The sequence below is a fragment of the Chenopodium album genome, chromosome 9, assembly GCF_948465745.1.
Source record: "Chenopodium album chromosome 9, dcCheAlbu1.1, whole genome shotgun sequence".
Taxonomy (NCBI): domain Eukaryota; kingdom Viridiplantae; phylum Streptophyta; class Magnoliopsida; order Caryophyllales; family Amaranthaceae; genus Chenopodium; species Chenopodium album.
The window spans coordinates 68,189,504-68,214,006 of NC_137842.1; the positions used below are offsets into that span (position 1 = coordinate 68,189,504).

At 35.1% G+C, this 24,503-nt stretch overlaps 2 protein-coding genes and 1 pseudogene across 3 annotated transcripts; all 3 read left to right on the plus strand.

The window, feature by feature from the left end:
- Nucleotides 1-95: 95 nt before the first annotated feature.
- On the plus strand, nucleotides 96-3,272 carry LOC145558958 (cyclase-like protein 2; annotated as a pseudogene). Its single transcript, XR_014092631.1, has 7 exons — nucleotides 96-397; nucleotides 932-976; nucleotides 1,210-1,282; nucleotides 1,522-1,619; nucleotides 1,813-1,883; nucleotides 2,380-2,515; nucleotides 3,049-3,272. The product of XR_014092631.1 is annotated as a cyclase-like protein 2 (transcript).
- A 3,684-nt stretch (nucleotides 3,273-6,956) lies between these two features.
- On the plus strand, nucleotides 6,957-9,383 carry LOC145558955 (uncharacterized). The gene is made up of 2 exons (XM_081620332.1): nucleotides 6,957-7,949; nucleotides 8,443-9,383. The coding sequence occupies exons 1-2, from the start codon at nucleotides 7,058-7,060 to the stop codon at nucleotides 9,216-9,218; spliced, it is 1,668 nt and encodes a 555-aa protein (XP_081476458.1). The 5' UTR covers nucleotides 6,957-7,057; the 3' UTR covers nucleotides 9,219-9,383.
- A 3,268-nt stretch (nucleotides 9,384-12,651) lies between these two features.
- Nucleotides 12,652-19,908, plus strand: LOC145560316 (DNA-directed RNA polymerases II, IV and V subunit 3-like). Its single transcript, XM_081621572.1, has 4 exons — nucleotides 12,652-13,205; nucleotides 17,252-17,489; nucleotides 18,547-19,185; nucleotides 19,506-19,908. Exons 1-3 carry the CDS (start codon nucleotides 12,757-12,759, stop codon nucleotides 18,814-18,816), a joined length of 957 nt encoding a protein of 318 aa, XP_081477698.1. The 5' UTR covers nucleotides 12,652-12,756; the 3' UTR covers nucleotides 18,817-19,185; nucleotides 19,506-19,908.
- The last annotated feature ends 4,595 nt before the right edge of the window (nucleotides 19,909-24,503 follow it).

Genomic DNA, 24,503 nt, shown 5'->3' on the forward strand with positions numbered 1-24,503 from the left:
ATTTCTGTGTCAAACTCTTACTCACCAACTTCACTAAACTCCAACATGAATTCCAACCACCACCTTCTCTTCCTCCTCATCCTTTCCACCACCGCATACGGCGGAGAATCATGCAATCTTATCCACCAGAGCGTAGAGACTTTCGGGGAAGGCGGCCGGATCATCGACATCACCCACCGCATCACCCCTAACATGCCGGACTTTATCCGTATGCCTGATAGTTTGGGGCAGTTTATATGGTTTGTTAAGACCATGAGAAATGGTTCCATAGCCAACTTCTCTAAGATGAAATTTCACACTCATACTGGTACTCATGTTGATGCTCCTAGCCACTTCTTTGATCACTATCTCGAGGCTGGTTTTAATGTTGATACTCTTGATCTTGATGTCCTTAATGGTAATACAAATAAATTATGTTTTTTTTTGGAAATTAATTATTTGTTGGATCAATGATTTTAGTTCTGTGTTATATAATGGGTGTTTGTGGTTGACTTAATTCTAGCTTATCAGGTAAAGTGGCTTATTTGGTTATAAAGTCGTAGAATCGTAGTGGTTGTACTCAAGACTTGAGATTTAGTCGGGCTACATCATTGTCTTTTATGGCTCTAATACACGAAATAGAGTTAAGTGGGTCTTGTTTGTACTCAAGACTTGGCTTTTATTTGATTTTTGGATATTTGGCTAATGATTAGATATTGTTGATCATTTAATTGCTTATTGCTGTTGCTTGTTGATTACACAAAATAAGTGTTTATGGGTACTTGCTGTTATGTTTAGCTAGATGATGGTGATGCTTGTTATTATTTGGTAAAATTTTGGTTTTATTGAATTGATAGTACTTGGCTTTTGTTTGATTTTTGAATATTTGGCTAATGATTAGATATTGTTCAACATTTAATTGCTTATTGCTGTTGTTTGTTGTTGATTACAGGTCCTGCCCTTTTGGTTGATGTACCAAGGGATAGCAACATAACTGGTACCCTTCCTAAATTCTGTTTGTTCACCTTCTGTTTTGTGCATTTAAAAGTGTGTGTAGAGTTTAATTGAAAAGGTTGACCGAAGAGTTTCCATTTCTCTCATGAGCTAGTTACTTGGCTTAAGAAAAATTTAGAGGAAAAAAGGCTACTAGAATAATGGTTTCACTTGTATCCCTAAAATGCTGTCACAGAATAATAGACTGACAGCACCATGTATACCTTTTTTTCACAGCGGATGTAATGAAGTCACTACACATTCCAAAAGGAGTACGCCGTGTGCTTTTCAGAACTCTAAACACTGACAGGTAAATTTAACATCTGGTGCTGTTCTTGAACATACTTGATCATCCATTTGCTTATTGGCAAGGACCAAGGTACAACTAGCCAGGTCTTGCATGTGGTATCATATTTGCTTCCCTGCACAAGATTGCTAGAAGAGTGTACCGAAGCTTGAACCAATCTGCATTGACATATTCTGCACCTTTTTCTTCAATCATTTATCCAAAGGTGCAACAATTCTAAAAATGTAATTTTGTCATGCTAGGGGCCTCATGTTCAATAAGGAGTTTGATACTAGCTATGTGGGTTTCATGAATGATGGGGCAAAATGGTTGGTGGATAATACAGACATCAAGCTTGTTGGTAAGTTTTTTCACAAGGATTTCACATCCCTTCAGTCTGCAGATAATTTGCTTCACCTGTCAGTCTAATAATGTCATAGTAGATTATTTGTTGCTGTCATCCTTTGAAGAGGTTTATAAATGAACAATGCTGAAATCTGTGATATTATAAGACAGTTTACTTGCAGTTTACTTATATCACATCAATGTTGTAGGAGTTGATTACTTATCTGCTGCTGCATACGATCACCTGGCTTCTTCTCATCTTGTTTTCCTCGCAAGCAGGGTAAGAACTTTGCTCAAATTGATCCTCATTGCTTATATCAGCTAACATTGATTAGAAATTTCGAGTACAACAGTCTAACTTATGTGAACTGAAAGTTATCCTTGGGGGCAAGACGGAGCTTCTGAAAAACAACATACAAAACAATTGGTAGGGGCTTTGCAGAGCTTCTGAAAACACAACTTTTTATTCAGATGACTCAACCTGACTTTTTATTGGGTTTATTTGGTTCCATACTAGGTTCAGTAAAGCAATATATGGCCTGACCTTCGTTAGGGGGGCAAATACCTTGAGTTTGATTTCGTGTATGTAACCAATGGCCATTATGTAGCCATAGAAGTTGATTTTTCCCACTGTGATTGAAAGGGTATTATAGGTGTGAAACTGTGATTGTGAATGTAACTTTTGAAATTTGGCTCTGGCAATTTAGGGTGTCATGTCATCTGAATCACAACAGTTTTAGCGTGACAGTAGTACTAATCCTATTGTTATGCTGCAGGAAATTATACTCGTAGAAGCTCTAAAACTGGACGGTGTCCCTGCAGGAACATACAATGTTCATTGCTTGCCCCTTAGGATGCTTGGTGCTGAGGGATCACCTATAAGATGCATTCTCATAAAATGAAACTCTGAATGTAAGTTAATTTCGTTCCAATTAGATCAAAGTCTAATTGGGATGTACTTTGTTTTTAGCAAATTATCATGACCAAAATTAAACTTCAATAGTTGATTGATCTTATTCCAATTTGTTCTTAGCACAGCTGAAAAACCTTTATTCGGAGAATAGTTGTAAACTTTCACATGTTTGTACTCTGTGTACTCTATTACCTCGAATTGTGAAGCCTCATTCGTTGGCCTGCTCCTAGGTTGAAAATTGTGTTCCTGTAGTGATACATCAGTCCCTGTAATGGTTTAACCTTCTGAAATTTTCTGTCAGTTTATTAATCTATTCTCTATAGTATAGAAAGCCGGTATTATTTAACTTATCCCTCCATTGTTGCTGTAGCATTTTGAATGTTTATTAATTCCACTCTGCTAGAGTTGCCTAATTGTTTCTTGTTTTCCAGTATCATCCTGGTAGGAAGGTAGTCTTTGGTGCAATTAAGGGTTATATTGCAACCAAATAAGAAGCATGCATAATATCTGACAAATGAAACTGTGGTTTCAGGTTCTTTGCAGGAATTATGAGTTTCTGGCTGTGGACTGGGGATACCAATTGACTTCTAGTGATCATACTATGTTGAACGCTGGAAGTCCATACCAGTTGTGCTGTGGGCATGTGGTTGCATGATGCTTCTTATTGTAAATAATGTAATCTTGATTTTAGAATGCTCAAACAGCTCATACAAAACTAGCAACTAGAATAAATTTCTCCAAGTCCTGTTTGTTGTACCTTTAACTTTAAGCAGTACTTCTATACTCTGAAAAACCTACAATTCCAATGAGTTACCCAATAATCCATCAAGTAAGAAACAACAATAATATGATCTCTAAAACTGAATCAACTGAATCATAACTCGAGTATGACTTAAACCGAACTTGAACAGAATCGACTTGTACTAAACTTCAATTTACTAACATAGTGTTGTGAGCATGTGATGCAATGTGGAATCTCTGTTTTCTTGTAGTCCATATCAGCCAACTTAGCACTGAAGTAACGTATGTTCTTTGAATCTGGCCATGTTCATGTAGAGGCAATTCCAATTTAATTTCTGAATTTCTTCCTAAGGTTACTAATCCAAAATTATTCCTAGAACTAAGTGTTTCAAGTGACAATTAATTATCTTGAGTCGATCATACTATGCAACATAATTAATTTGTAAGACAATTATTAATAAATCCCTTTCTAAATTTAGCTTCAATTAAAACTCAACCTTACCTCAAAAGGCAAAAACCCAATTGACTAAAAATAAAGTATTTGATTTCTTATTTGATAATTAATCTCTCCAATTTGTTTTGCATTGACCCCTTACTTATTTGATATATATCCATCTTCAATTATAAGCATCGTAAGATAAGCTAGCTCTCATTTAATTGTGCCCATTAATCTAGTTGTTGCAGTGTTGCTACATTTGAAAAAAATTAAAATGCCCCTCTTTTCTTTGGATTAGCATTCAATTTTGGAAAATTTTGACCTTTTTTGCCCGGAAATAAAAATTGCCGAGATATTTACCATGGTCCCTAATACCCCCCGGGAGTACAATTAGGTGGGTGGAACCATCCAATTTGCTTTAAAACGGTCAATTTATCCGTTCACAATTTGCACCGATTTCGTGAACTCAAGCCTACCACGGACATTTATGAAACATATAATGGTCATATATGGTTCCAAACGACATTATATGACCCTGAGAAGTATCCCCTAGGGTCTTAAGACTATTCGCCAACCGGGCCCCGTGACGTCCGAAATTCCTCAAAAAGTGTGGATAATAGCCTTCAGTTTTGGAATTTTTTGACCTATTTTAGCCCGGAAATAGAAATTTCCGAGATGTTTACCATGGTCCCTAATACCCTCCGGGTGTCCAATTAGGTGGGTGGAACCATCCAATTTGCTTTAAAACGGCCAATTTACCCATTCACAACATGCACCGATTTAGTGAACTCAAGCCTACCACAGACATTTATGACAACATATAACGGTCATATATGGTTCCAAACGGCATTATATGATCCTGATATGTATCTCCTAGGGCCTCAAGACTTTTCGCCACCGGACCCCGTAACCTCCGAAATTCCTCAAAAAGTGTGGATAATAGCCTTCGATTTTGGAATTTTTTGACCATTTTTCTCCCGGAAATAAAAATTGTTGAGAAGTTTACCATGGTCCCTAATATCCTCCGGTAGTACAATTAGGTGGGTGGTACCATCCAATTTGCCTTAGAACAGCCAATTTACCGTTCACAACTTGCACCGATTTCGTGAACTCAAGCCTACCATGGACATTTATGACAACATATAATGGTCATATATGGTTCCAAAAGGCATTATATGACCCTGAGATGTATCCCCTAGGGCCTCAAGACTTTTCGCCACCGGGCCCAGTAACCTCTGAAATTCCTCAAAAAGCATGGATAATAGCATTCAATTTTGGAATTTTTTGACCATTTTTCGTCCGGAAATAAAAATTGCCGAGATGTTTACCATGGTCCTTCATACCCTCCGGGAGTACAATTAGGTGAGTGGTACCATCCAATTTGCCTTAAAACGGTCAATTTACCCGTTCACAACTTGCACCGATTTCGTGAACTCAAGCCTACCACGGACATTTATGACAACATATAGTGGTCATATATGGTTCCAAACGGCATTATATGACCCTGAGATGTATCCCCTAGGGCCTTAAGACTTTTCGCCAATGGGCCCCATAACCTCTGAAATTCCTCAAATAGCGTGGATAATAGCATTCAATTTTGGAATTTTTTGACCTTTTTTCGCACGGAAATAAAATTTCCGAGATGTTTACCATGGTCCTTCATATCCTCCGGGAGTCCAATTAGGTTGGGGGAACCATCCAATTTGCTTTAAAACGGTCAATTTACCCGTTCACAACTTGCACCGATTTCGTAAACTCAAGCCTATTACGGATATTTATGACAACATATAATGGTCATATATGGTTCCAAACGGCATTTTATGACCCCGAGATGTATCCCCTAAGGCATCAAGACTTTTCGCCATCGGGTTTCTTGACCTTCGAAATTCCTCAAAAAGCATGGATAATAGTCTTCAATTTTGAAATTTTTTTACCTTTTTTCTCCCGCAAATAAAAAATTGCCGAGAAGTTTACCATGATCCCTAATACCCTCCGGGAGTACAATTAGGTGGGTGGAACCATCCAATTTTCCTTAAAACGGTTAACTTACCCGTCCACAACTTGCACCGATTTCGTGAACTCAAGCCTAACACGGACATTTATGGAAACGTATAATGGTCATATATGGTTCCAAACGACATTTTATGACCTGAGATGTATCCTCTAAGGCCTCAAGACTTTTCTCCACTGGGCTCTGTGACCTCTGAAATTCCTCAAAAAGCGTGGATAATAGCCTTCAATTTTGGAAATTTTTTACCTTTTTTCGCTCGGAATAAAAATTGTCGAGAAGTTTACCATGGTCCCTAATATCCTATGGGAGTACAATTAGGTTGGTGGTTCCTTCCAATTTGGCATAAACGACCAGTTTACCCGTTCATAACTTGCACCGATTTCGTGAACTCAAGCCTACCACGGACATTTATGACAACATATAATGGTCATATATGGTTCCAAACGGCATTAAATGACCATGAGATGTATCCCCTAGGGCCTTAAGACTTTTCGCCAGCGGGTTCCGTAACCTCTGAAATTCCTCAAATAGCGTGGATAATAGCATTCCATTGGAACCTTTTTTCGCCCGAAAATAAAAATTGCCAAGATGTTTACCAAGGTCCCTAATATCCTCCGGGAGTCCAATTAGGTGGGTGGAACCATCCAATTTGCTTTAAAACGGTAAATTTACCTGTTCACAACTTGCACCGATTTCGGGAAGTCAAGCCTGCCACAGACATTTATGACAACATATAATGGTCATATATGATTCCAAACGGCATTATATGACCCTGAGATATCATTAAATAAATTGTGAGAGCTTTCACTACATCATTTGTGTAATATAAGTTATAAGCTTGCGAAAAAAAAAGTTGTAAGAGCTCACGGAGTCGAATTCAGGGTGCATAAGAAGTGCATTAAGCATTAAAAAACTTAATGACAAGATTGACAACCAATTCAATGTAAATTAACCTTCTTACGCTCTTAGCTAGCTAGTCTGATATAGCAGAATCAATTAGGCCCTTAACATGTAGACAAGCATAATATGAATTATAATATCTTGGACCGCCATGCATGCATGTGGAAGATAACTTAATAAAGGCATACTCGTATTCATTTAGTTAATTTGTGCTCAACGCATACATTGACCCGTAATCTAAGGGACTACTAATAAATCCTCAACATGCATGGATCGGACTACATACGTACCAAAACATCTATATAAAGGGTTGGTTTCCTTTGGTACTAGATATCAGTCCTCAGCTCAAAACTTGTATACACATTAATTAATAATACAAGTTTATTATCCCTAAGTTCCATAGTTAGTCGAGGGTAAAAAAAACACTAGTTTTTGCTTGAATTTTTTTTAGAAATGGCTTTGCCCAAGGTAGTTTATCTTGGGTGTTTTCTTTTGTTGTTGGTTGTTGTAATAGAGGCCGCGACTCCTCCAGGAATTGCCAAAAATCCTTCAAGAGCGTCATGTAAGATAAAAAAGTATAAAATGTGTTATAACTTAGAGCATGTTTGTCCTAAGTTTTGCCCTGATAGTTGCACAGTTGAATGTGCTTCATGTAAGCCCATTTGTGGTCCTGGATCGTCGCCTCCTGAGGATGAGTATGTCTCTCCTCCGTCTGATTCAGATGATAAAGGTGGTAAGAAAGACGATGGTGATGATGATAAAGAAGAAGGTGATGATAAAGGTGGTAAGAAAGATGGTGATGATGATGATGATAAGAAAGGAGGTGATGATGATAAAGGTGGTAAGAAAGATGGTGATAAAGATGATAAAGGTGGTAAGAAAGATGATGGAGAAGATGATAAAGGTGGCAAGAAAGATGATGATAAAGATGATAAAGGAGGTAAGAAAGATGATGATGATAAAGGATCACCATCCCCTTCAACTACAACTCCCCCAATCTACAATCCTCCTACACCTACAACACCCTCTCCATCTACTCCAACCCCACCATCTTCACCATCCCCATCACCACCTTCGCAAACGCCTTCAAGCCCTACACCATCATCCCCATCCCCATCACCACCCTCTACCCCAACACCTTCCCCAAAACCTCCCACACCACCATCTCCTTCAACTACCCCTTCGATGCCATCTTCTCCTCCTAATTCTTCTGGTGTTGCCTCTAGAAAGAAAGTTCGATGCAGGAATAGTTACTATGGACAATGTTATAATCAAGAGCATGTTTGTCCTGCTAATTGCCCTACTTCATGTCAAGTTGATTGTGCCAGTTGCAAACCAGTCTGCAGTAAGACTCTATTATCTTTATCTTTACCTAATGTATTTTCAACTTAATTAATCATTTTTTTCTTTATGAACGGGAAATTCCCTGTTGAGAAACGAAATTTGAATCTCATGGGGCATTTTCGTGAATAAATTAACAACTTTTTTCTTATTGTGAGCTCCACAATTAAATAAAGTTGTTGGTTTATTTACGAAAATGTCATATGAGAAACAAAATTCATTACGAGAAACTGGGGCATCCCTTTTTGAATGCATGATGAGTTACCTTAAAATGTCAAATTTTATTACAAAATAAAGAAAAATAATAATTCATTTTTATAGCAAGTAATATTGCTATTTATAACATATACATACACCAAGAACAAATAAATATCATTCTATATTATATGCTCATTATTATGCTAATTCTAATTTGAGGAGCTTTATATAATCATGTTACTCCATATCATTTATAGTATGCCTTTCTATCTAATCCATGTTTGATTGGTTATATATAGGTTGTGACTATCCGGGAGCAGTATGTCAAGACCCTCGATTCATAGGAGGAGACGGCATTACCTTCTACTTCCATGGTAAAAAAGAACAAGACTTTTGCCTTGTAACCGATCCCAACCTCCACATCAACGCACACTTCATAGGAAAAAGAAACCAAAACATGGGCCGTGACTTCACTTGGATTCAATCCACCGGAATCCTCTTCGACAACCACCGTCTCTTCTTAGGTGCCAAGAAGACCTCCACATGGGATGATGCCAATGACCGCCTTTCCTTAACTTTCGATGGAGAGCCAATCTTCCTAGAGGAAACCCTAGGGTACAAATGGCAATCCACATCTACACCACAAGTAACAATAACAAGGGTTGATAGTGTTACCAACAATGTTGTTATTGAAGTTGAAGGTAAGTTCAAGATCACAGCTAAGGTTGTGCCTATTACCGAGCATGAGTCTAGGGTGCACAACTATGGGATAACCAATGAAGATTGCTTCGCGCATCTTGACCTAGGATTTAAGTTCTACTCATTAACCGGTAAAGGTGATGGTGTGTTAGGAAAAACTTATAGGAATGACTATGTTAGTAAGGTGAATGTAGGAGCAGCCATGGCAGTCGTGGGAGGCGAAAAGGAGTATGTAACTAGTAGCATTTTCGGTACTGATTGTTTGGCTTCGAGGTTTGATAATGGTGGGCAAGATGAGGCTTCATTTGAGGCCTTGGAAGTTGCTAGCATGAACTGTGCTAGTGGCACAGGAGCTGGGGTAGTTTGCAAAAGATAATTACAAGTCAATATTATATAAATTCCCATGCTATGCAAAATCATTGTACTAAAAAAAAAGGATTTATTATTAGATACCTAAGATGTTTGTAATAAAAATTATATATGAAGTATATATGAAGTTGTAAGATGATTGTCGACTTACACACATCATCAAAAGAAGATGTTAAAGTGATACAATATAATTTTGTGTGTGTTCTATTTGTTCAATTATGTCATATATATATATATATATATATATATATATATATATATATATATATATATATATATATATATATATATATATATATATATATATATATATATATATATATATATATATATATATATATATATATATATATATATAAAAGGTCGGACTAGATCAACCCCTAGCTACCACACTTCACACCACGATATTCCGGATGACTAGGGACTATGAATTTCTTTTGCAAGACAATATCATTCTATGTTTAATCTTATCAAATCTTTGCTTATAAGAACTTAAGATAATAATGTGGCACCTTATAATTCTTAACGGAGGAAGTAATTCAACTCTTACAAAAAAGAAGACATTTTGTTAGATTATGCCTTGAATATGCTTGTACATATGTATATGTATATACACAAGAGTTTGTTTGAGCTTTTTAAATTTTTGTTATGAGAATACTACACTACTATGCGTCACTTTCATATATTTAAACTATCCTATATATTTTTGTAATTTGAATTATTTATCAAGATCTATTAAACTTTCAATCCTCTTATCAATCTATAAAATGACATAATATGTGCATTGTTTTTGGATGTTTTTTGCATCAATTGTTAGTTTGTAACACATTTATTGCAACCATTAACATCAGTACCTTTTCCCAAAATTATACTTGTTGAGGTCTATTACATACAATTCAATTTAGTTGTAAAATCTAATTAACTATTCAATCTGGTGATAATTTATTCCATCTCTTCCAATTCTAAACGTATAATAGCTGTAAAGTTGCTTAAAATGCTTGAAAATTCCGAATGACTATGGATTAGGCATTTCTTACTCTAGACAAAGTACCATTATCTAAATCCTATTATCACAATTCACTCAATACATTTTACATTTTTGCTTCATTTTTGAGTGATTCCAATTTCTTAAATCAAATTATTATAGGATTATACTTATTATACTAACCAAAAGGGTTGATGGTGTGTTAGGAAAAATTTATAGGGAGGATTATGTGAGTCGAGTGAAAATGGAAGTAGGCGAGTAGCCATGCCAATTATGGGAGGCGATAGGGAGTATATTACTAGTAGCATTTTCGCGACCGATTGTTTAGCTTCAAGGTTTGATGGTGTCCAAGAGGGAAATTCATTAGAGGCCTTAAACCTTGCTAGCATGGATTGTGGTAGTGGGATGAATGGCGAGGGTGTAGTTTGCAAGAGGTAATAACTTAATATCTTAACGGTCAATCAAGTGAGGAAAATTACTCTAGTTTACTTTTATGTAAACATTGAACTAATTTTGAACTCGTACACAGGATAAAAGATGATCAATGAAAAGCTTGTGTAACAAAATTATCATTATTATAATTACAAATTCACAATGATTTTTGGCTATGATGATCAATGCACATACTTGGATGTGATTTTTTGCAATAACTTCCACATATCTTCGAATCAAGGCTCATTAAAATTAAAAGAATGACATTTATCCAATTATATATAATTTTAGTTGATTTTTTTTCAATTTATTTAAAAACTAAAACACCAAAAGGCTAGCAAAATGCTTGTATCATTTACTAAGCAAGGCCAATGAATTAGGTTAAATATGTTGCACAATACGTACGTATTATAGCCTCACGGATTTAGATAAAATGATTTGCATGTTCAATACTCGATGCTTCCCAATTTGAAATGTTGCACAATAAACATATATATTATAGCCTCATAGGTTTAGATAAAATGATTTTTAATACTCGTTCCTTCCCAAAATTGAAATGGAACTACAATTTCCTGTTAATCTTATTCTATGTAAGTAGAACTCACCTCTATCAACTCTTATGCCTATAACTAAAAAAAAGCTTATATATATGGCTAATTGGCTACTAAAACGAGCACAAATCTAGCTAGTCTCATCATTGTATGTGACCAAATATTATTATTTTTTTGTGTTCATTTACAAATATTACGGAGTATATTTTTTTGTGTTCATTTACAAAAAATCCTTGCATTGAGTGTATATACTTTGTTATAATTTTCTTTTAGAGTTAGGATTATTTCTCCTCGTGATAAAGACTTTTAATTACTTAGTACCATTTTTATTTAATATATTTCCTAGTAATAAAATGTATTCTTCCACATTCCCAAATCTCGAGAGAGTGAGGTATAGCTCAAGTGGTTAGAGCTAGGGTTGTGCACAATAGGTTAACCGTACCGTTTAGCCTTAACGGTACGGTTAACCGTTATGTCGGTTACTTAAAATTTCGAACCGTACCGTTAAGGAACGGTTAACCGCTAACCATTAACCGTTTTATAAATTTTAAACCCTGCATTAGTGCATTACTTCCAATAGTTCCAAACATCCAACTCTAATACAAACTTAAAAATAAAGTAATAAACTATAAAATTCATGTTCTAATTAAGATTACAAATCTACAAACCAAATACATTACAAAGTTTTAATTCGTACTAAGTTTTTTTTTAAAAGCATAATAAGTAATAACTCAAATATTAAGTGATCCTCTTCAAAATAAGACCATGGCAGTAGATTGGCAGCAAGCTTGAAGATCACATTGCATCATCAATCATCCAAAATGGAATTGGATTCATCTATCACAATTGTTGGTTGCTGGACAGTTAAATCCTTCATCCCTATAAAATTATTTTAAAGAACAAAATAGGCTTAGAAGTTAACATCAAATTTATAAAATAATACAACTATACAAACAAATAAATAGTTTGAAAAAAAAAATAGTAAGATAATAGAAGACTTACCTTCCTTGGACTCCGGTGAGTCGGTGAAGGCTCCGGTGATGTTCTAGTAAGTGAGGTGAAGTGAGGGACTGAAAGGAGTGAAGGGTGGAGGCTGAAGAAGTGAATTGGAAAATAAGAGTTTTTTTAGGGTTACATTATATATTTTCCCTATAAAAATTAAAAAAAATATATATATTTATTTATTTTTTTACAAAAACTTGTAACCGTAACCGTTAACCGCTATATTTAGCGGTACGGTTAACCGTAACCGTTTAATTTAAACGGTTCGGTAAATTAACCATTTAAATGAGCCGGTTACACCGGTTAACGGTTACGGTTTTTTTGCACACCCCTAGTTAGAGCTTCTTTCCCGATTTCAGAAGATTCTGGAATTGATTTTCATCATCCGCACTTGTGATTCTCTAAAAAAAAAAAAAAAAAAAAAAAAAACGGAGTAAAAAAAGTAAAAACATTTACATTCCCAAATCCCGAACACTCACTCAGGCAAAGGGTTTTAGACTTTTAGGCTTCCCTTTCTCCCTCCCTCACAAAAACCCTGCTATCAAAAACCTCCGAAATCCAAAACCCTAACAACAATGGAGGGAATCTCCTACCAACGCTTCCCCCAAATCAAAATCCGAGAAATGCGAGATGATTTCATGAAATTCGAGCTCAAGAAAACCGATTCAAGCGTCGCCAATGCACTTCGCCGCGTTATGATCGCCGAAGTTCCGACCGTCGCCGTCGATCTCGTCGAAATCGAAGTCAATTCCTCCGTTCTCAACGACGAGTTCATTGCTCACCGCCTCGGCCTCATCCCTCTTGTCAGCGAGCGTGCAATGGCCATGCGCTTCTCCCGCGACTGCGACGCTTGCGACGGTGATGGACAGTGCGAGTATTGCTCAGTGGAGTTTCATCTTCGGGCCAAGTGTATTGGCGATCAAACCCTAGATGTTACTAGCAAGGATTTGCTGAGTTCTGATCACACCGTTACTCCTGTTGATTTCTCTGAGGCTCCTGCTTCTGATGATGCTACTGATAATCGGTATAATTTCGTCAATTTTCATCAATTTTTCATTGTTTTGTTGTTAATTTTTGTTTGATTACTGGTATTTGGTTGAAATAAACGAATTTTCCCTTTTATGGGGTCATATATTCTAGAATTGTTAGGGTTTGGGATTTTCTGTGTTTGCATTTTGAGTTCTTCGTTATTCTGAATGCTTGTGATTTGGGATTAGTGAGTAGCTTGGAACCCATGCATATTTTTGGAGTTGGAAAATAGGTTGTTTATGTTATTTCTAGGTTTTTGGTGATTAAAGTTGATTTCTTTGGCCAATTATTAGGGATTTTGGCACAGTGAGGTGTGTATTTGACTGTATGAGCTTATGAGGTAGTGAGGTGACTGAGTAGAGAAGGATATTATCACTATTATGAGTAAATAGATTGGACTGTGGGATTTGGATTGCTAGTTGAGTTTCCTCTTATTGGATTAAGAACATGTTTTGTGAGGCATTAGGCCAATGAGATAAGTCACAATTGCCAATGAAATGGGCAAGATGTTGTTTGTTCTTATGGGCTAAATTGAATAATAAATGCTGGTTAGAATCTTAGAAGATGTTCAGAAGTTCAGAGGAGTTTATGAGAACTTTGTTCTAATTTACTAGGATATTATCTATTGGTGTTTGATGATTTTATAAGCTTTAAATTGAACAATTACTTTGATGTGAGAGAAGGAAAGAGAGAAAGAGAACTGGTTAAGGCTAGATTTAAAAGCTTTTAATGGATCAACATACTGCACTCATGCAACATGCAACATGCAATGCTGTAATGTAATTGCAAAAGTCATCTAGGATAAGTTAGTTGTGACTTTTGGTTTGGATGCAAATCTGAGATGTTTGTAGCCCTTGCTATTTTACGTTTAAAGGGTCAAGAAAACTATAGATGTTCGGGATCACCCTCAAAAAGAGAAATTTTGAAGAAAGTACTTGGATCCATTTTAGAGAACAATATTGAAGAAGAAAAAAAAAAAGAAACAACAACAGCATTGTAGTTAAATGACAAATCATGTTTTTGTTGGTTCGATACATGGAAATAATTTCGGGATATATTTGAATAGAACCTACATCACATTTGGATCTCGTTGTTAGCAGGGGATGAGGTTTAGAGTTTCATTTTTTAATATTTTAATATGATTGAGAGATTTTAATGTGAATAGGGGCTTATCAATGGGTGTGGTAGGTCTTAATTTTTGAGGAAGAGGTTTTAGAGGTAGAACGGCAGGGGATAGATTTATCAATTATGTGTGTTGGACACTTGGATGTGTAAATCTGTTAGTAGATAAATCATGCTTACATTGGATCTCTTGAGTGTGGTCAGTCATGCTACTGCATTTATAAATCATGCAGTGCGCAAGTTGATTACCAGTGCAAAAAGTGTACATTGAGCTGTAATAACAACTATTTTGAATCCTAGTTTTTCGGATTATGGAACCTAGCTTAACTTACCGCTAAAGAGTTGAGAAAGATTGAGAAAGTGTTTTGGACTTCTAGGTACTCTCAAAGAAATTTTTTTGAAGTGTAAATTGTGTGTATACTGGCAGCGTTGAAACATTACTATCAAATGTAAATGACAACAGTACAGCATTGTCCTATGTTCAGTGGTTGATCCAGGATTTCTAACTTGGGGTAACTTGTGTCATTGAATAATAAGAAGAAAAAAAATGGTTAGAATGAGTTATTATATACAGTCTTTATATTTTAAACATTTAATTTGGTATATAAATTTTTGTTTTACAAATATGAAATAATTTTATATTATACGAGTAGTTATCAATATAATACAATGATCAACTTTTAAAGTACTTTATATGTTCAAAATATTACCTTTTTATGTAATACGTATCATCATTCACAAGTTTAAAAATTAGTACTTTGTATATGGTAATTTGTACTTATATTATAAATTTTCTTTATTGTGTTACTCATATATATAAATTTAAATAGGTAAATAAATTACTTACATATATATGTATTGAAATAAGTACGTGCAGTAGAATGGTAAGAATTTCATCAGATAAAGGAGTTTTTAAAAATAATAAGTTGCTTATTCAAGGTTTAAAAAAAATAAATAAATAAAATTATGATTTATATCATTAAAAGTTGAATACATGATTAATAAAATTATGCACACATAAAGTAGAAGCAAAAGGAAAATAGGAAGGAAAAAAAATACTATAAGAAACCTGTTGTGCTGTACACAACAGGTCTTTTCTACTCCCTCCGTGTTTTTTTAAGTGACACACTTTCCTTAAACGGCCGTTTTTTTTTTTAAGTGACACACTTCCTCTTTTAGAAATTCCTTACATTTTAATAATGTATCTTCACCCCACTATCTCTTACTTTATCATTTCTCACTCCTTTCATGGTCCCCACTTCCTCTCACATTCTTTAACTTTTTCATTTCTCACTCCTCCAACCTACCCACTAACATCTTATTTTATTAAAGTCAATAAAATCTCCTAAAACTACGTGTCGGTCAAATTGTGTCACTTAAATAAACACGGAGGGAGTAGTTAAAGAAGCAAAAAATCAAGAGACCGATTGTGTACACAACGAGTCTTTTTTAGTTTGAAACAAAAAGCACGGGCTTTTGTATGGAGTACAGTCAATTTGCTATCGCTAAATCAAAGAGACTGTCTATTTATAATAACAGGTCTCTTTGATTAACCCTTTTTTTTTTTCCAGGGGTAGCATGTGCTACCCCATGTGCCTTCCTAGGTCCGCCTCTGCCTATGTTGCTATGTTTGTCTGTATGATGTTCGATAAATCTGTGCATTAGAAAAAATTGTGGGCTATAAGGAATTTGGAACATCAGGTTTTACGGTTTTCATTTTAAAACTACATCAAGTTAGATTATGTCATTGATGATTTGATGGGGATTGGGGGGTTTTTAATTCTTAGCTTAGTTTTAAAAGGCGCAAGGCGCACCAAGGCGCAAATGGTCCTTGTAGCCTAGGCGCAAGGCGAAGGCGCGCCCCTTTTGTATGCAAGGCGCACGTATTTATATATTTATTTCAAATTATTTTTTACTTTGATAGTACTTAATACCAATTAAAAAGATTCATAATAAATTAAATAATAATATATTTAAAGCTAAGGTAGTCTGAATTTGAAAAAATGTCCATCATTCTTCAATTTATAACTTAACTCTTAGTTATTTTCTTTGAGGCGCAAAGGCGCGCCTTACCAAAGGCACTTTGTGGCGCACGAGGCACGCGCCTTTCGTAGGTGACTGAGCCTCGCCAAGCTAAAGCCCATTTCCCAGTCTGAGGCGCGCTTTTTAAAACCAAGATTCTCAGTCACCCCTTACCAAACCAGAGACCACTCAAGAATGGATTTTTCTTATTTGAATTAGGTTGTATTCTAGTTCAGATTTTTGCCTTGTATAATTGTACTTTGATGATTTGCAGGTTATTCAATATAAATGACTAGTAGATAGCAGTTTATGTACAGACTAGAGAGTTTGGTATATCATACAGTCATGATCTCATGAATCTATCAATTTAGAATTTACATACATGTTAACATATAAGTATTTGGATATATGAAATGCCACCCAAGGACATGAATAATTCTTGCATTGATTAGAGGTGAAGATAGATAACTGATTTTTCAAGGGTAAATTATGTATTTCCTCTGCAATTAATCGAACATTACTTTGTTTAGACAATGATTCCCTCTCCTCATCACATGGGTCCCTTTTATTTCCCTCTATCTTTCTAATCTCCTAAAATACAGTAAATCCCCTTCACCTTGCAACTAAAAGAATAAGCAATAGTAGATTGATTTCTTTCTACTCTCACAAATGATACCTTCTCTTATTGCTGTTTTGGTATCTTTGATAAGAGGAGGTTCTCTCTTCAATTTTGCCAAGGCCCTTCCAAAATATAGGTTTCTTCCCCTTGTTCTTTGAGATGCAGTGCTGTGCTTTGATGGTCATATGTTTTCTTTGGCGCAACTGAACAATATATCTCACATAGTTCGTATATTTAATCTTGCTACTGAGGTTCATTTTGGCTTTTGCGTTATGCAGAGGAATCATAATTGTGAAGTTGCGTAAAGGTCAAGAATTGAAGCTTAGAGCAATAGCTAGAAAAGGCATTGGAAAAGATCATGCCAAATGGTCTCCTGCTGCTACAGTAACCTTTATGTATGAGCCAGAGATTCTTATTAATGAGGATATGATGGAATCCTTGTCACTAGAACAAAAGAAAGAGTGGGTTGAAAGCAGTCCTACTAAAGTCTTTGACATTGATCCTAATACTCAACAGGTTGGTATCTCATTAAATTTACTGGCATGATTGTATCATTTTGCTTCTGTTGAGGTTATGTGATAAGTTGTGTGTTACTATTAAGGCAGATTTGCTGATAAGTTTTGTCAGGTCATAAATAGAATTTTAGTTTAGTGAAAAATATGATTTAAGGAATCTATTGGGATGGATGGGGTTATTTCTGAGAGAGCAGCTTTGTCATATGTTGATGAGAATGAAATACCCTCTTGACCCCTTTGTGAAATAGAGCATTATAAGATGGAAAAAATTCCAATTTTTTGATGTGTTGCGACATGCTTATAAGTAGGCCTCTTTGTGCAAAGCATGGTTAGTGATAGAATTTTCAACTTTGAATTTCGTTAGCTTGCTTATCAGCTACATGATTATTTATTGGGATTGTTATGGAGATGTTTTCATTGCCTATCTTGGTTTTGCTAGCTTTTTCTATGAGTCGCTTAATTTGCCATTTGTACCAAAAGAATTTCATTATGCATAGCTATATCTTTCTCCTCTTGTTCCCTGTTGTATGGAGCCTTTTTCTATACAGGGCTTACTTGTACCATAAACTACAATATTATCTTATTTATATTTCATCACTTCTTTGAAACCCCTTTATCTGTTAATGTATGATCCTGCCATCTCAGCCATATAAGGTACATGGCATGGCAAGCTAAATTAAGTATTCTATGGGTCAACAGTGTAAAAGCCTTTTGAATCACTTAATATATTCATGCTGAGTATTTGCTTGGGGAGGTTGATGGTGATTGAAGCTTTAATCTGTGAATATTTATAAGCTAACCTGTCTAATGTCTAAGTTGTTTGTAGAAGTGTAATGTTTGATCTAGTGGCCCACTTGGAACAGGATGTGTTTTGAGGTGTTATCCAACTTTGTTATGACCTTAATAGGCCAACACCCAACAGGTTTAACTTTATAGCTTTGTGGTTGTGTCTATTATTTATACTTAGACTCCATGCATGCATTTCATATTTCAAGATATGAACAATAATGTGGTGCCTAGACTGAGCACAATGTATCTTTGTTTTGCCCATCTTACAGGTAGTTGTAGTTGATCCTGAGGCCTATACCTATGATGATGAGGTGATTAAGAAAGCCGAAGCTATGGGAAAGTCCGGGCTTGTAGAGATCTACCCGAAAGAGGACAGTTTTATATTCACAGTTGAGTCTACTGGTGCAGTCAAGGCTCCTCAACTATTACTCAATGCAATTGAAGTCCTAAAACAGAAGCTTGATGCAGTTCGGCTGCCTGAAGACACCGTGGACGCTGATGATTTTGGTGAATTAGGTGCCCACATGCGAGGCGGTTAATTAGCTTGGTACAGTTTGTCTAATTTTATATACTCGTGTATGATTGAGACAATCCTCAACTTGTTCATTACCTACTGGATATTAAACTCGTGTAATGTAATCCTAAACTCAATCCCTAAGACCCTAACTCCCAAGAAGTGGCCTGCTATTTTGTTCTTAATTAACAATCACTGGCATAGACCACTGCTGTATAGACTCTCCTTTGTAATGCATTGTCTGGTTGACCTGTTATTCTTTGTGTGTGCATCTTTTTCTAAATTGTTAACTGATGCAGTTTTATTTGTGCAACTCACAGTGAAAAGCAAAGTCTAAAGCTTTTGACAAACTGTAAAATGCCGCGTCATCCTGTTATAGCAACCATATGATAAGGTATTAAGGTGTTCTTGCTTCTTAGTCCCTACTCCCTACTGCACATTCAGTGCCAGTTATTTAATTATGCTCCTAACTACCTTACACTTTTGTTGGTTAATTGTCCCTTAATTCAGTATATTTTGGAATGTCTAGTTTTGTTTGTGTTATGAATTTGAAATGAGTTCTTTGTGACAGCTGCTCTAATTGACTCTTCAACATCAGCAATTATACTGCCTGATTTGAGACAAATTATAGTACTGATTTGTCATCTATGTAGTAAGCTAACTCTTGATTTCCTCCAAGCTTTTGAGTTTTGATGATAAAATTTGGTTTTGTAGGACACCCCAAACCCAACTGTTAGTTGTTGAAGCAGTCACGAGATTACTACTATGTTTTAAAAAAAGTTAATACTATCTGTTATATTTGTGGTCCGTTTAATTCCCAGTTTTAGGTGCTATGTTATGTCCTTGTTTTTGACTATGACATCTTATTTTTGGATATCTCATTTACCTTAGCTGTTGTTTGTTTTCCATAGTTGAGCGTCTTGTTAATTTATACTTATCGTTGGTACCGCCTTCTTGTGGTGGTTCTAACCCCTTCTAGGCCTGATATGTTTGTGGCATCGGCAACATGTTTGATGATTGAATCGCAACTAATGTTGTTTAGCTTAGAATGGCCAAACAGATTTTTACATTTCTTTTAACTTCTAAGATGTTTGAGATATGAAAGTATTATTTGTGATTTTGTGTTAGCTCTCCAATGAAATGTAGTACTAATGCTACATTTGGTAATGTATTGTATTAAAGATTGTAACATAGTCCTGCTGTTAACTCTTTAATAGTAATGCTCCTATGATGCAAAATTAATTAAGAACTGGAAAACATGTAGAACGTAGAGATACTATCTTGGCTTGGATAAGTTTAGCCACGCTTTTGGAAGGAAAATGCCGCAATAAATTGCTCATTTGAAGCAATTGAATAAATCAAGATTTACATTTGAAGAAAACCACTCATTTACGCGATTAACTACACCTGATAAACATACACCCGAATGTATTATAGGAACATTAGGAATTGATCAACAAGTCAATAACTTTATTTGTTCTTTTTGAAAGTAATGTATATGATAGTTCATACTTCTATAATAAACCTTGCCTCCATTTTTTTTAGGAAACCTATCTCCATGATTATATCTTGCAAATTAATTTAGAAAAACAAATTCTCAGTATTCTCATGATTATTTATTTACACCGTAAGCCAAGGCCCTTGTTTTTGACGCTTCTCACATAATCCTGTCATGATTTGCCAATCATCCATCTTTTATCAAAAAATAAATTAAAATCAATTATGAGTTTTTTTTTTTTTTTTTTTTTTTTTTTTTTTTTTTGAAATAAAAATGGTCCTTTCTGCAATATATATGTAAAATTCAGGATAAAATCTGAGAAAAAAGGGCTGTTGTTTTCTTGGTAAACCCACATCCAAGTGGGAGGTCAGACATTGTGAGATTGTACATTCATTTCTTAGCCAGTCTTTTTTAATTTTAGAGGGTGGGGTGGTTGTAGTTGTGTCCCCAAAAAAAAAAAATTTAAAATTACACATAAATATAAGGGAATTTTGTGTAGAACTACCCTAAAAATATGGTCATTTGTGAACAACTACCCATTTATTTTTTATTTGTTTAGAACTACCCGTAAGTTTGGAGAAGTTTGGTTAGCACTACCCACTAACGTTTTTCGTCCCATTAAAACGTTATTTTGGCCCAATTTTTTTTTTACTTTTTTCAATTACAATAGTCAATTAATGCTAAAATAAGCAAAAACCCCAATTCAATTAAACCCCAAACCTTAGAAATTAAAATCCCCAAATAATACTACACTCATGAACCCTAAAATAAATTATGATTAAAACCTTAATTAGGTTAATTAAGGTAAATTAAAACCTTTATACAAATTGGGAGAGTTAATTGGGTGGCAAAAGTGAAAAAAGTGAGCTCCGATAACGTCTTAATTGGACGAAAAATGTTAATGGGTAGTGCTACCCAAATGTTTTCAAACTTGTGGGTAGTTCTAAACAAATAAAAAAAATGGGTAGTTGTTCACAAATGACCGTATCTTTAAGGTAGTTCTACACAAAATTTCCTAAATATAATTAATAATTTAAAATTAAATAAAATTTATTTAAAATAACAGTATCTCTGTCTGAAAAACAAACATGCTTACAAAATTGCAGCTTAGTATCACAGATTTGAGACATACTTGTATATAAATGGTGTCCAACTAATTTTCATAGAATTATAAATATTCAATTTTAGCACTTGTCCTTTTCTTTGGCCCTGATAATAGGGACCTCTTTAGGCTCCCACAGGGGCAAAATTGTAATTAACTTTATAATTCCCGAAATTTTTATTTTTGAGTAGTTAAGGAGTTCATGTCTTCCTTCAATGCCCCTATTAATTTGGACTCCTTAACAAATTCACTATTCACTATTTTTTTTCGTATATTTACTCTTTTATAAGATCTTTTTTGGTGAAATATACATAGTATCATTTAATACATAATAGTTTTTATTAATCTTACTATGTGGTATAGGAGTATGTTTTTTCTTGACCATAGAATAACATATACTCCGTACTAAAAATGTTTTTTTTTGGAGATTTCCTATGACAGGTTTCAATCTTGATTGTACAACATGTTTTTTTCTGGTTGTAAGTTTACTCAAAACTTTGACGGTTATTTTCTTTCAATATACTCGTATCGCATTGACAATAATGAAGTAAAAATTGTATGAACTTAATAGTAAGTAAATGATTACTTTATATAACAAATTAGATGATAATAATGCACAATATTAATCTTACACGGGTTCATTAAAAAATATTCATGTGAAATGTTACGAGTAGTCTGTTTTGGGATTTCATTCTACAGAGAATTCTTGAACATACTTTTCAAAATTGATACATATTAAGGAGTACAAACCTTGTGTTTAGTACATTGTCTCCAATTTGAGTTACTTTTATTTAATGACTTACATTATCTCCAACTAATTCCCTATATGATCCACAACTCTAAAGTAAAGCTGACTTACCATGCTTATTATGAGACGTTAAATGTAACTTTTAATGTATGAACTTCTAGTAGTAAGAAAATTTGAGAAATAGCTCAAGTGGTTAAAACTCCCCTTTCAGTTTAAGAAAATCCTGGGATCGATCGATTCTCACAAACTATAGTATGATTAGTATCCTTAGTTTTTCGACAATAATTTGCAAGAACATAACTTCTAAAGAGAAGGGTGCTCCTAGTATGATTTTAAATGCTAGGACCAGCATGCTTGCTCCTGTAGACGTCCCGCTGAAGTGTGCAACACAGAATGGCTTCGTTAAAGGACATCAAAAAAGATAAATAAGCTTGTTTATATCCAAAAATACCAACATCTTCTTGTTTAATTTGTTTGTGAATATCATATCGTATTCAAATTCAATTTTCATTGATAAATACAAATTCTAAAAGTAAGATTGCAGAAGCGCTCCTATAAATGGTTACATGCTTTTTGGCATTACATTAATTTTTTTTCATTCCCTTGATAATTGCATTTTTTTTATGACCTTGATGAATGATTGTTTAACGTTACATTAGATGGTGACATCTTCACATTATTCTACAGAGTAATAAAGATACATTTCGTCTAATAGAACGTACTAGAGCTGTCTATTCGGTAAATGGGTCGGTTAAGAGCGGGTCAGGTCAATTCAGATTAATTCCATAACCTATGCGAGTCGGGTTTGGGTTGGGTCATGCTTGAGTCGGGTCACGTTAGGTCATACTTCTTATCGGGTTTGGATTGGGTTAATAACGGGTCGGGTTACATTCGAGTCGGGTGAACAATAGGTCGGGTTTAATTCAGGTTTTCACGGGTTAAAACGGGTTACGGTAATTCTCGGGTTCGAGTCGGGTTCGGTTCAAGTCAATAATTTGCGGGTTAGAATCAGGTCGGGTCATTCTCGGGTTTGAGTCGGGTTCGGTTCAAGTCAATAATTTGCGGATTAGAATCAGGTCGGGTCATTCTCGGGTTTGAGTTACGTTCAGTTCAAGTCAATAATTTGCGGATTATAATCAGGTCATGTCATTTTCAAGTCAGACCGTTCTCGGGTTTAAGTCGGGTTCGGTTCAAGTCAATAATTTGCGGATTATAATCAGGTCAGGTCATTTTCAAGTCGGGCCATTCTTGGGTTTAAGTCGGGTTCGGTTCAAGTCAATAATTTGCGGGTTATAATCAGGTTAGGTCATTTCCAAGTCGGGTCATTCTCGGGTTTGAGTTGGGTTCGGTTCAAGTCAATAATTTGTGGATTATAATAAGGGCAGGTCATTTCCAAGTCGGGCCATTCTCGGATTCAAGTCAGGTTCCGTTCAAGTCAATAATTTGCGGGTTATAATCAGGTTGAGTCATTTCCAAGTCGGGTGATTCTCGGATTCAAGTCGGGTTATGTTCAAGTCAATAATTTGCTGGTTACAATCAGATCGGGTCATTTCCAAGTCAAGTCATATTCGGGTTCAACTAATTATAAATAGATAATTATCATTTTTATCAAGTTAATTATTTCCTTTGACTATAATATATATGGAAATATACTAGGGAATTATAGTCTATAATTTAGGAAGATAATTATCTCCTTTGACCATACAAAAAAGATATACTATATTTAACTCTTAAATTTAAGGATGATGCTCCTTTCTTTTGCTAGCGTGGACCGACTTGGTCTCCCAAGACAAAATGCTTTGATCAACAATAATAAGGTGGTCTAAATTGCAGTTAAAGTGATTTGAAATCGGGTCAGGAACAATTTGGGTTGAATTTAAGTCAGGTCAATAACAAATCGTTGTTCATTTCGAATCATGTTAGTAATAGATCGGATTAAATTTTTAGGTTGGGTAAGTAATAGGTATGGTAAAATTCGGGTAAGGTCAACAACAAGTCGGGTTGAATTTTGGTCAGGTCCATAACAAGTCGGGTTGATTTCGGGTCGGGTTAAAACAGGTTGGGTTAAATTCAAGTCGGGTTAGGAACGGGTCGGGTTAAATTCAGATCAGGTTCATAACAAGTCGAGTTAAATTCGAGTTTTGACGGGTTAAAACGGGTTAGGGTCAAATTCGGTTGAAGTCGGGTTCGGTGCAAGTTAATTGAATTGGCCGTTGTAAACCGGTAAATCGGTGCAAGTTGTAAATCGGTAAATTGGCCGTTTAAAAGCAAATTGAATGGTTCCACACACCCAATTGGACTCCCGGAGGGTATAAGCGACCATGGTAAACATTTCGGCAATTTTTATTTTTGGGCAAAAAAAAA

Coding starts and splice junctions, on each gene's coding strand:
- LOC145558955 (XM_081620332.1), top strand. CDS start 7,058: ATGGCTTTGCCCAAGGTAGTTTATCTTGGGTGTTTTCTTTTGTTGTTG. Junction 7,950..8,442: donor CAGTTGCAAACCAGTCTGCA/GTAAGACTCTAT, acceptor GGTTATATATAG/GTTGTGACTATCCGGGAGCA.
- LOC145560316 (XM_081621572.1), top strand. CDS start 12,757: ATGGAGGGAATCTCCTACCAACGCTTCCCCCAAATCAAAATCCGAGAA. Junction 13,206..17,251: donor GATGATGCTACTGATAATCG/GTATAATTTCGT, acceptor TGCGTTATGCAG/AGGAATCATAATTGTGAAGT. Junction 17,490..18,546: donor TTGATCCTAATACTCAACAG/GTTGGTATCTCA, acceptor CCCATCTTACAG/GTAGTTGTAGTTGATCCTGA.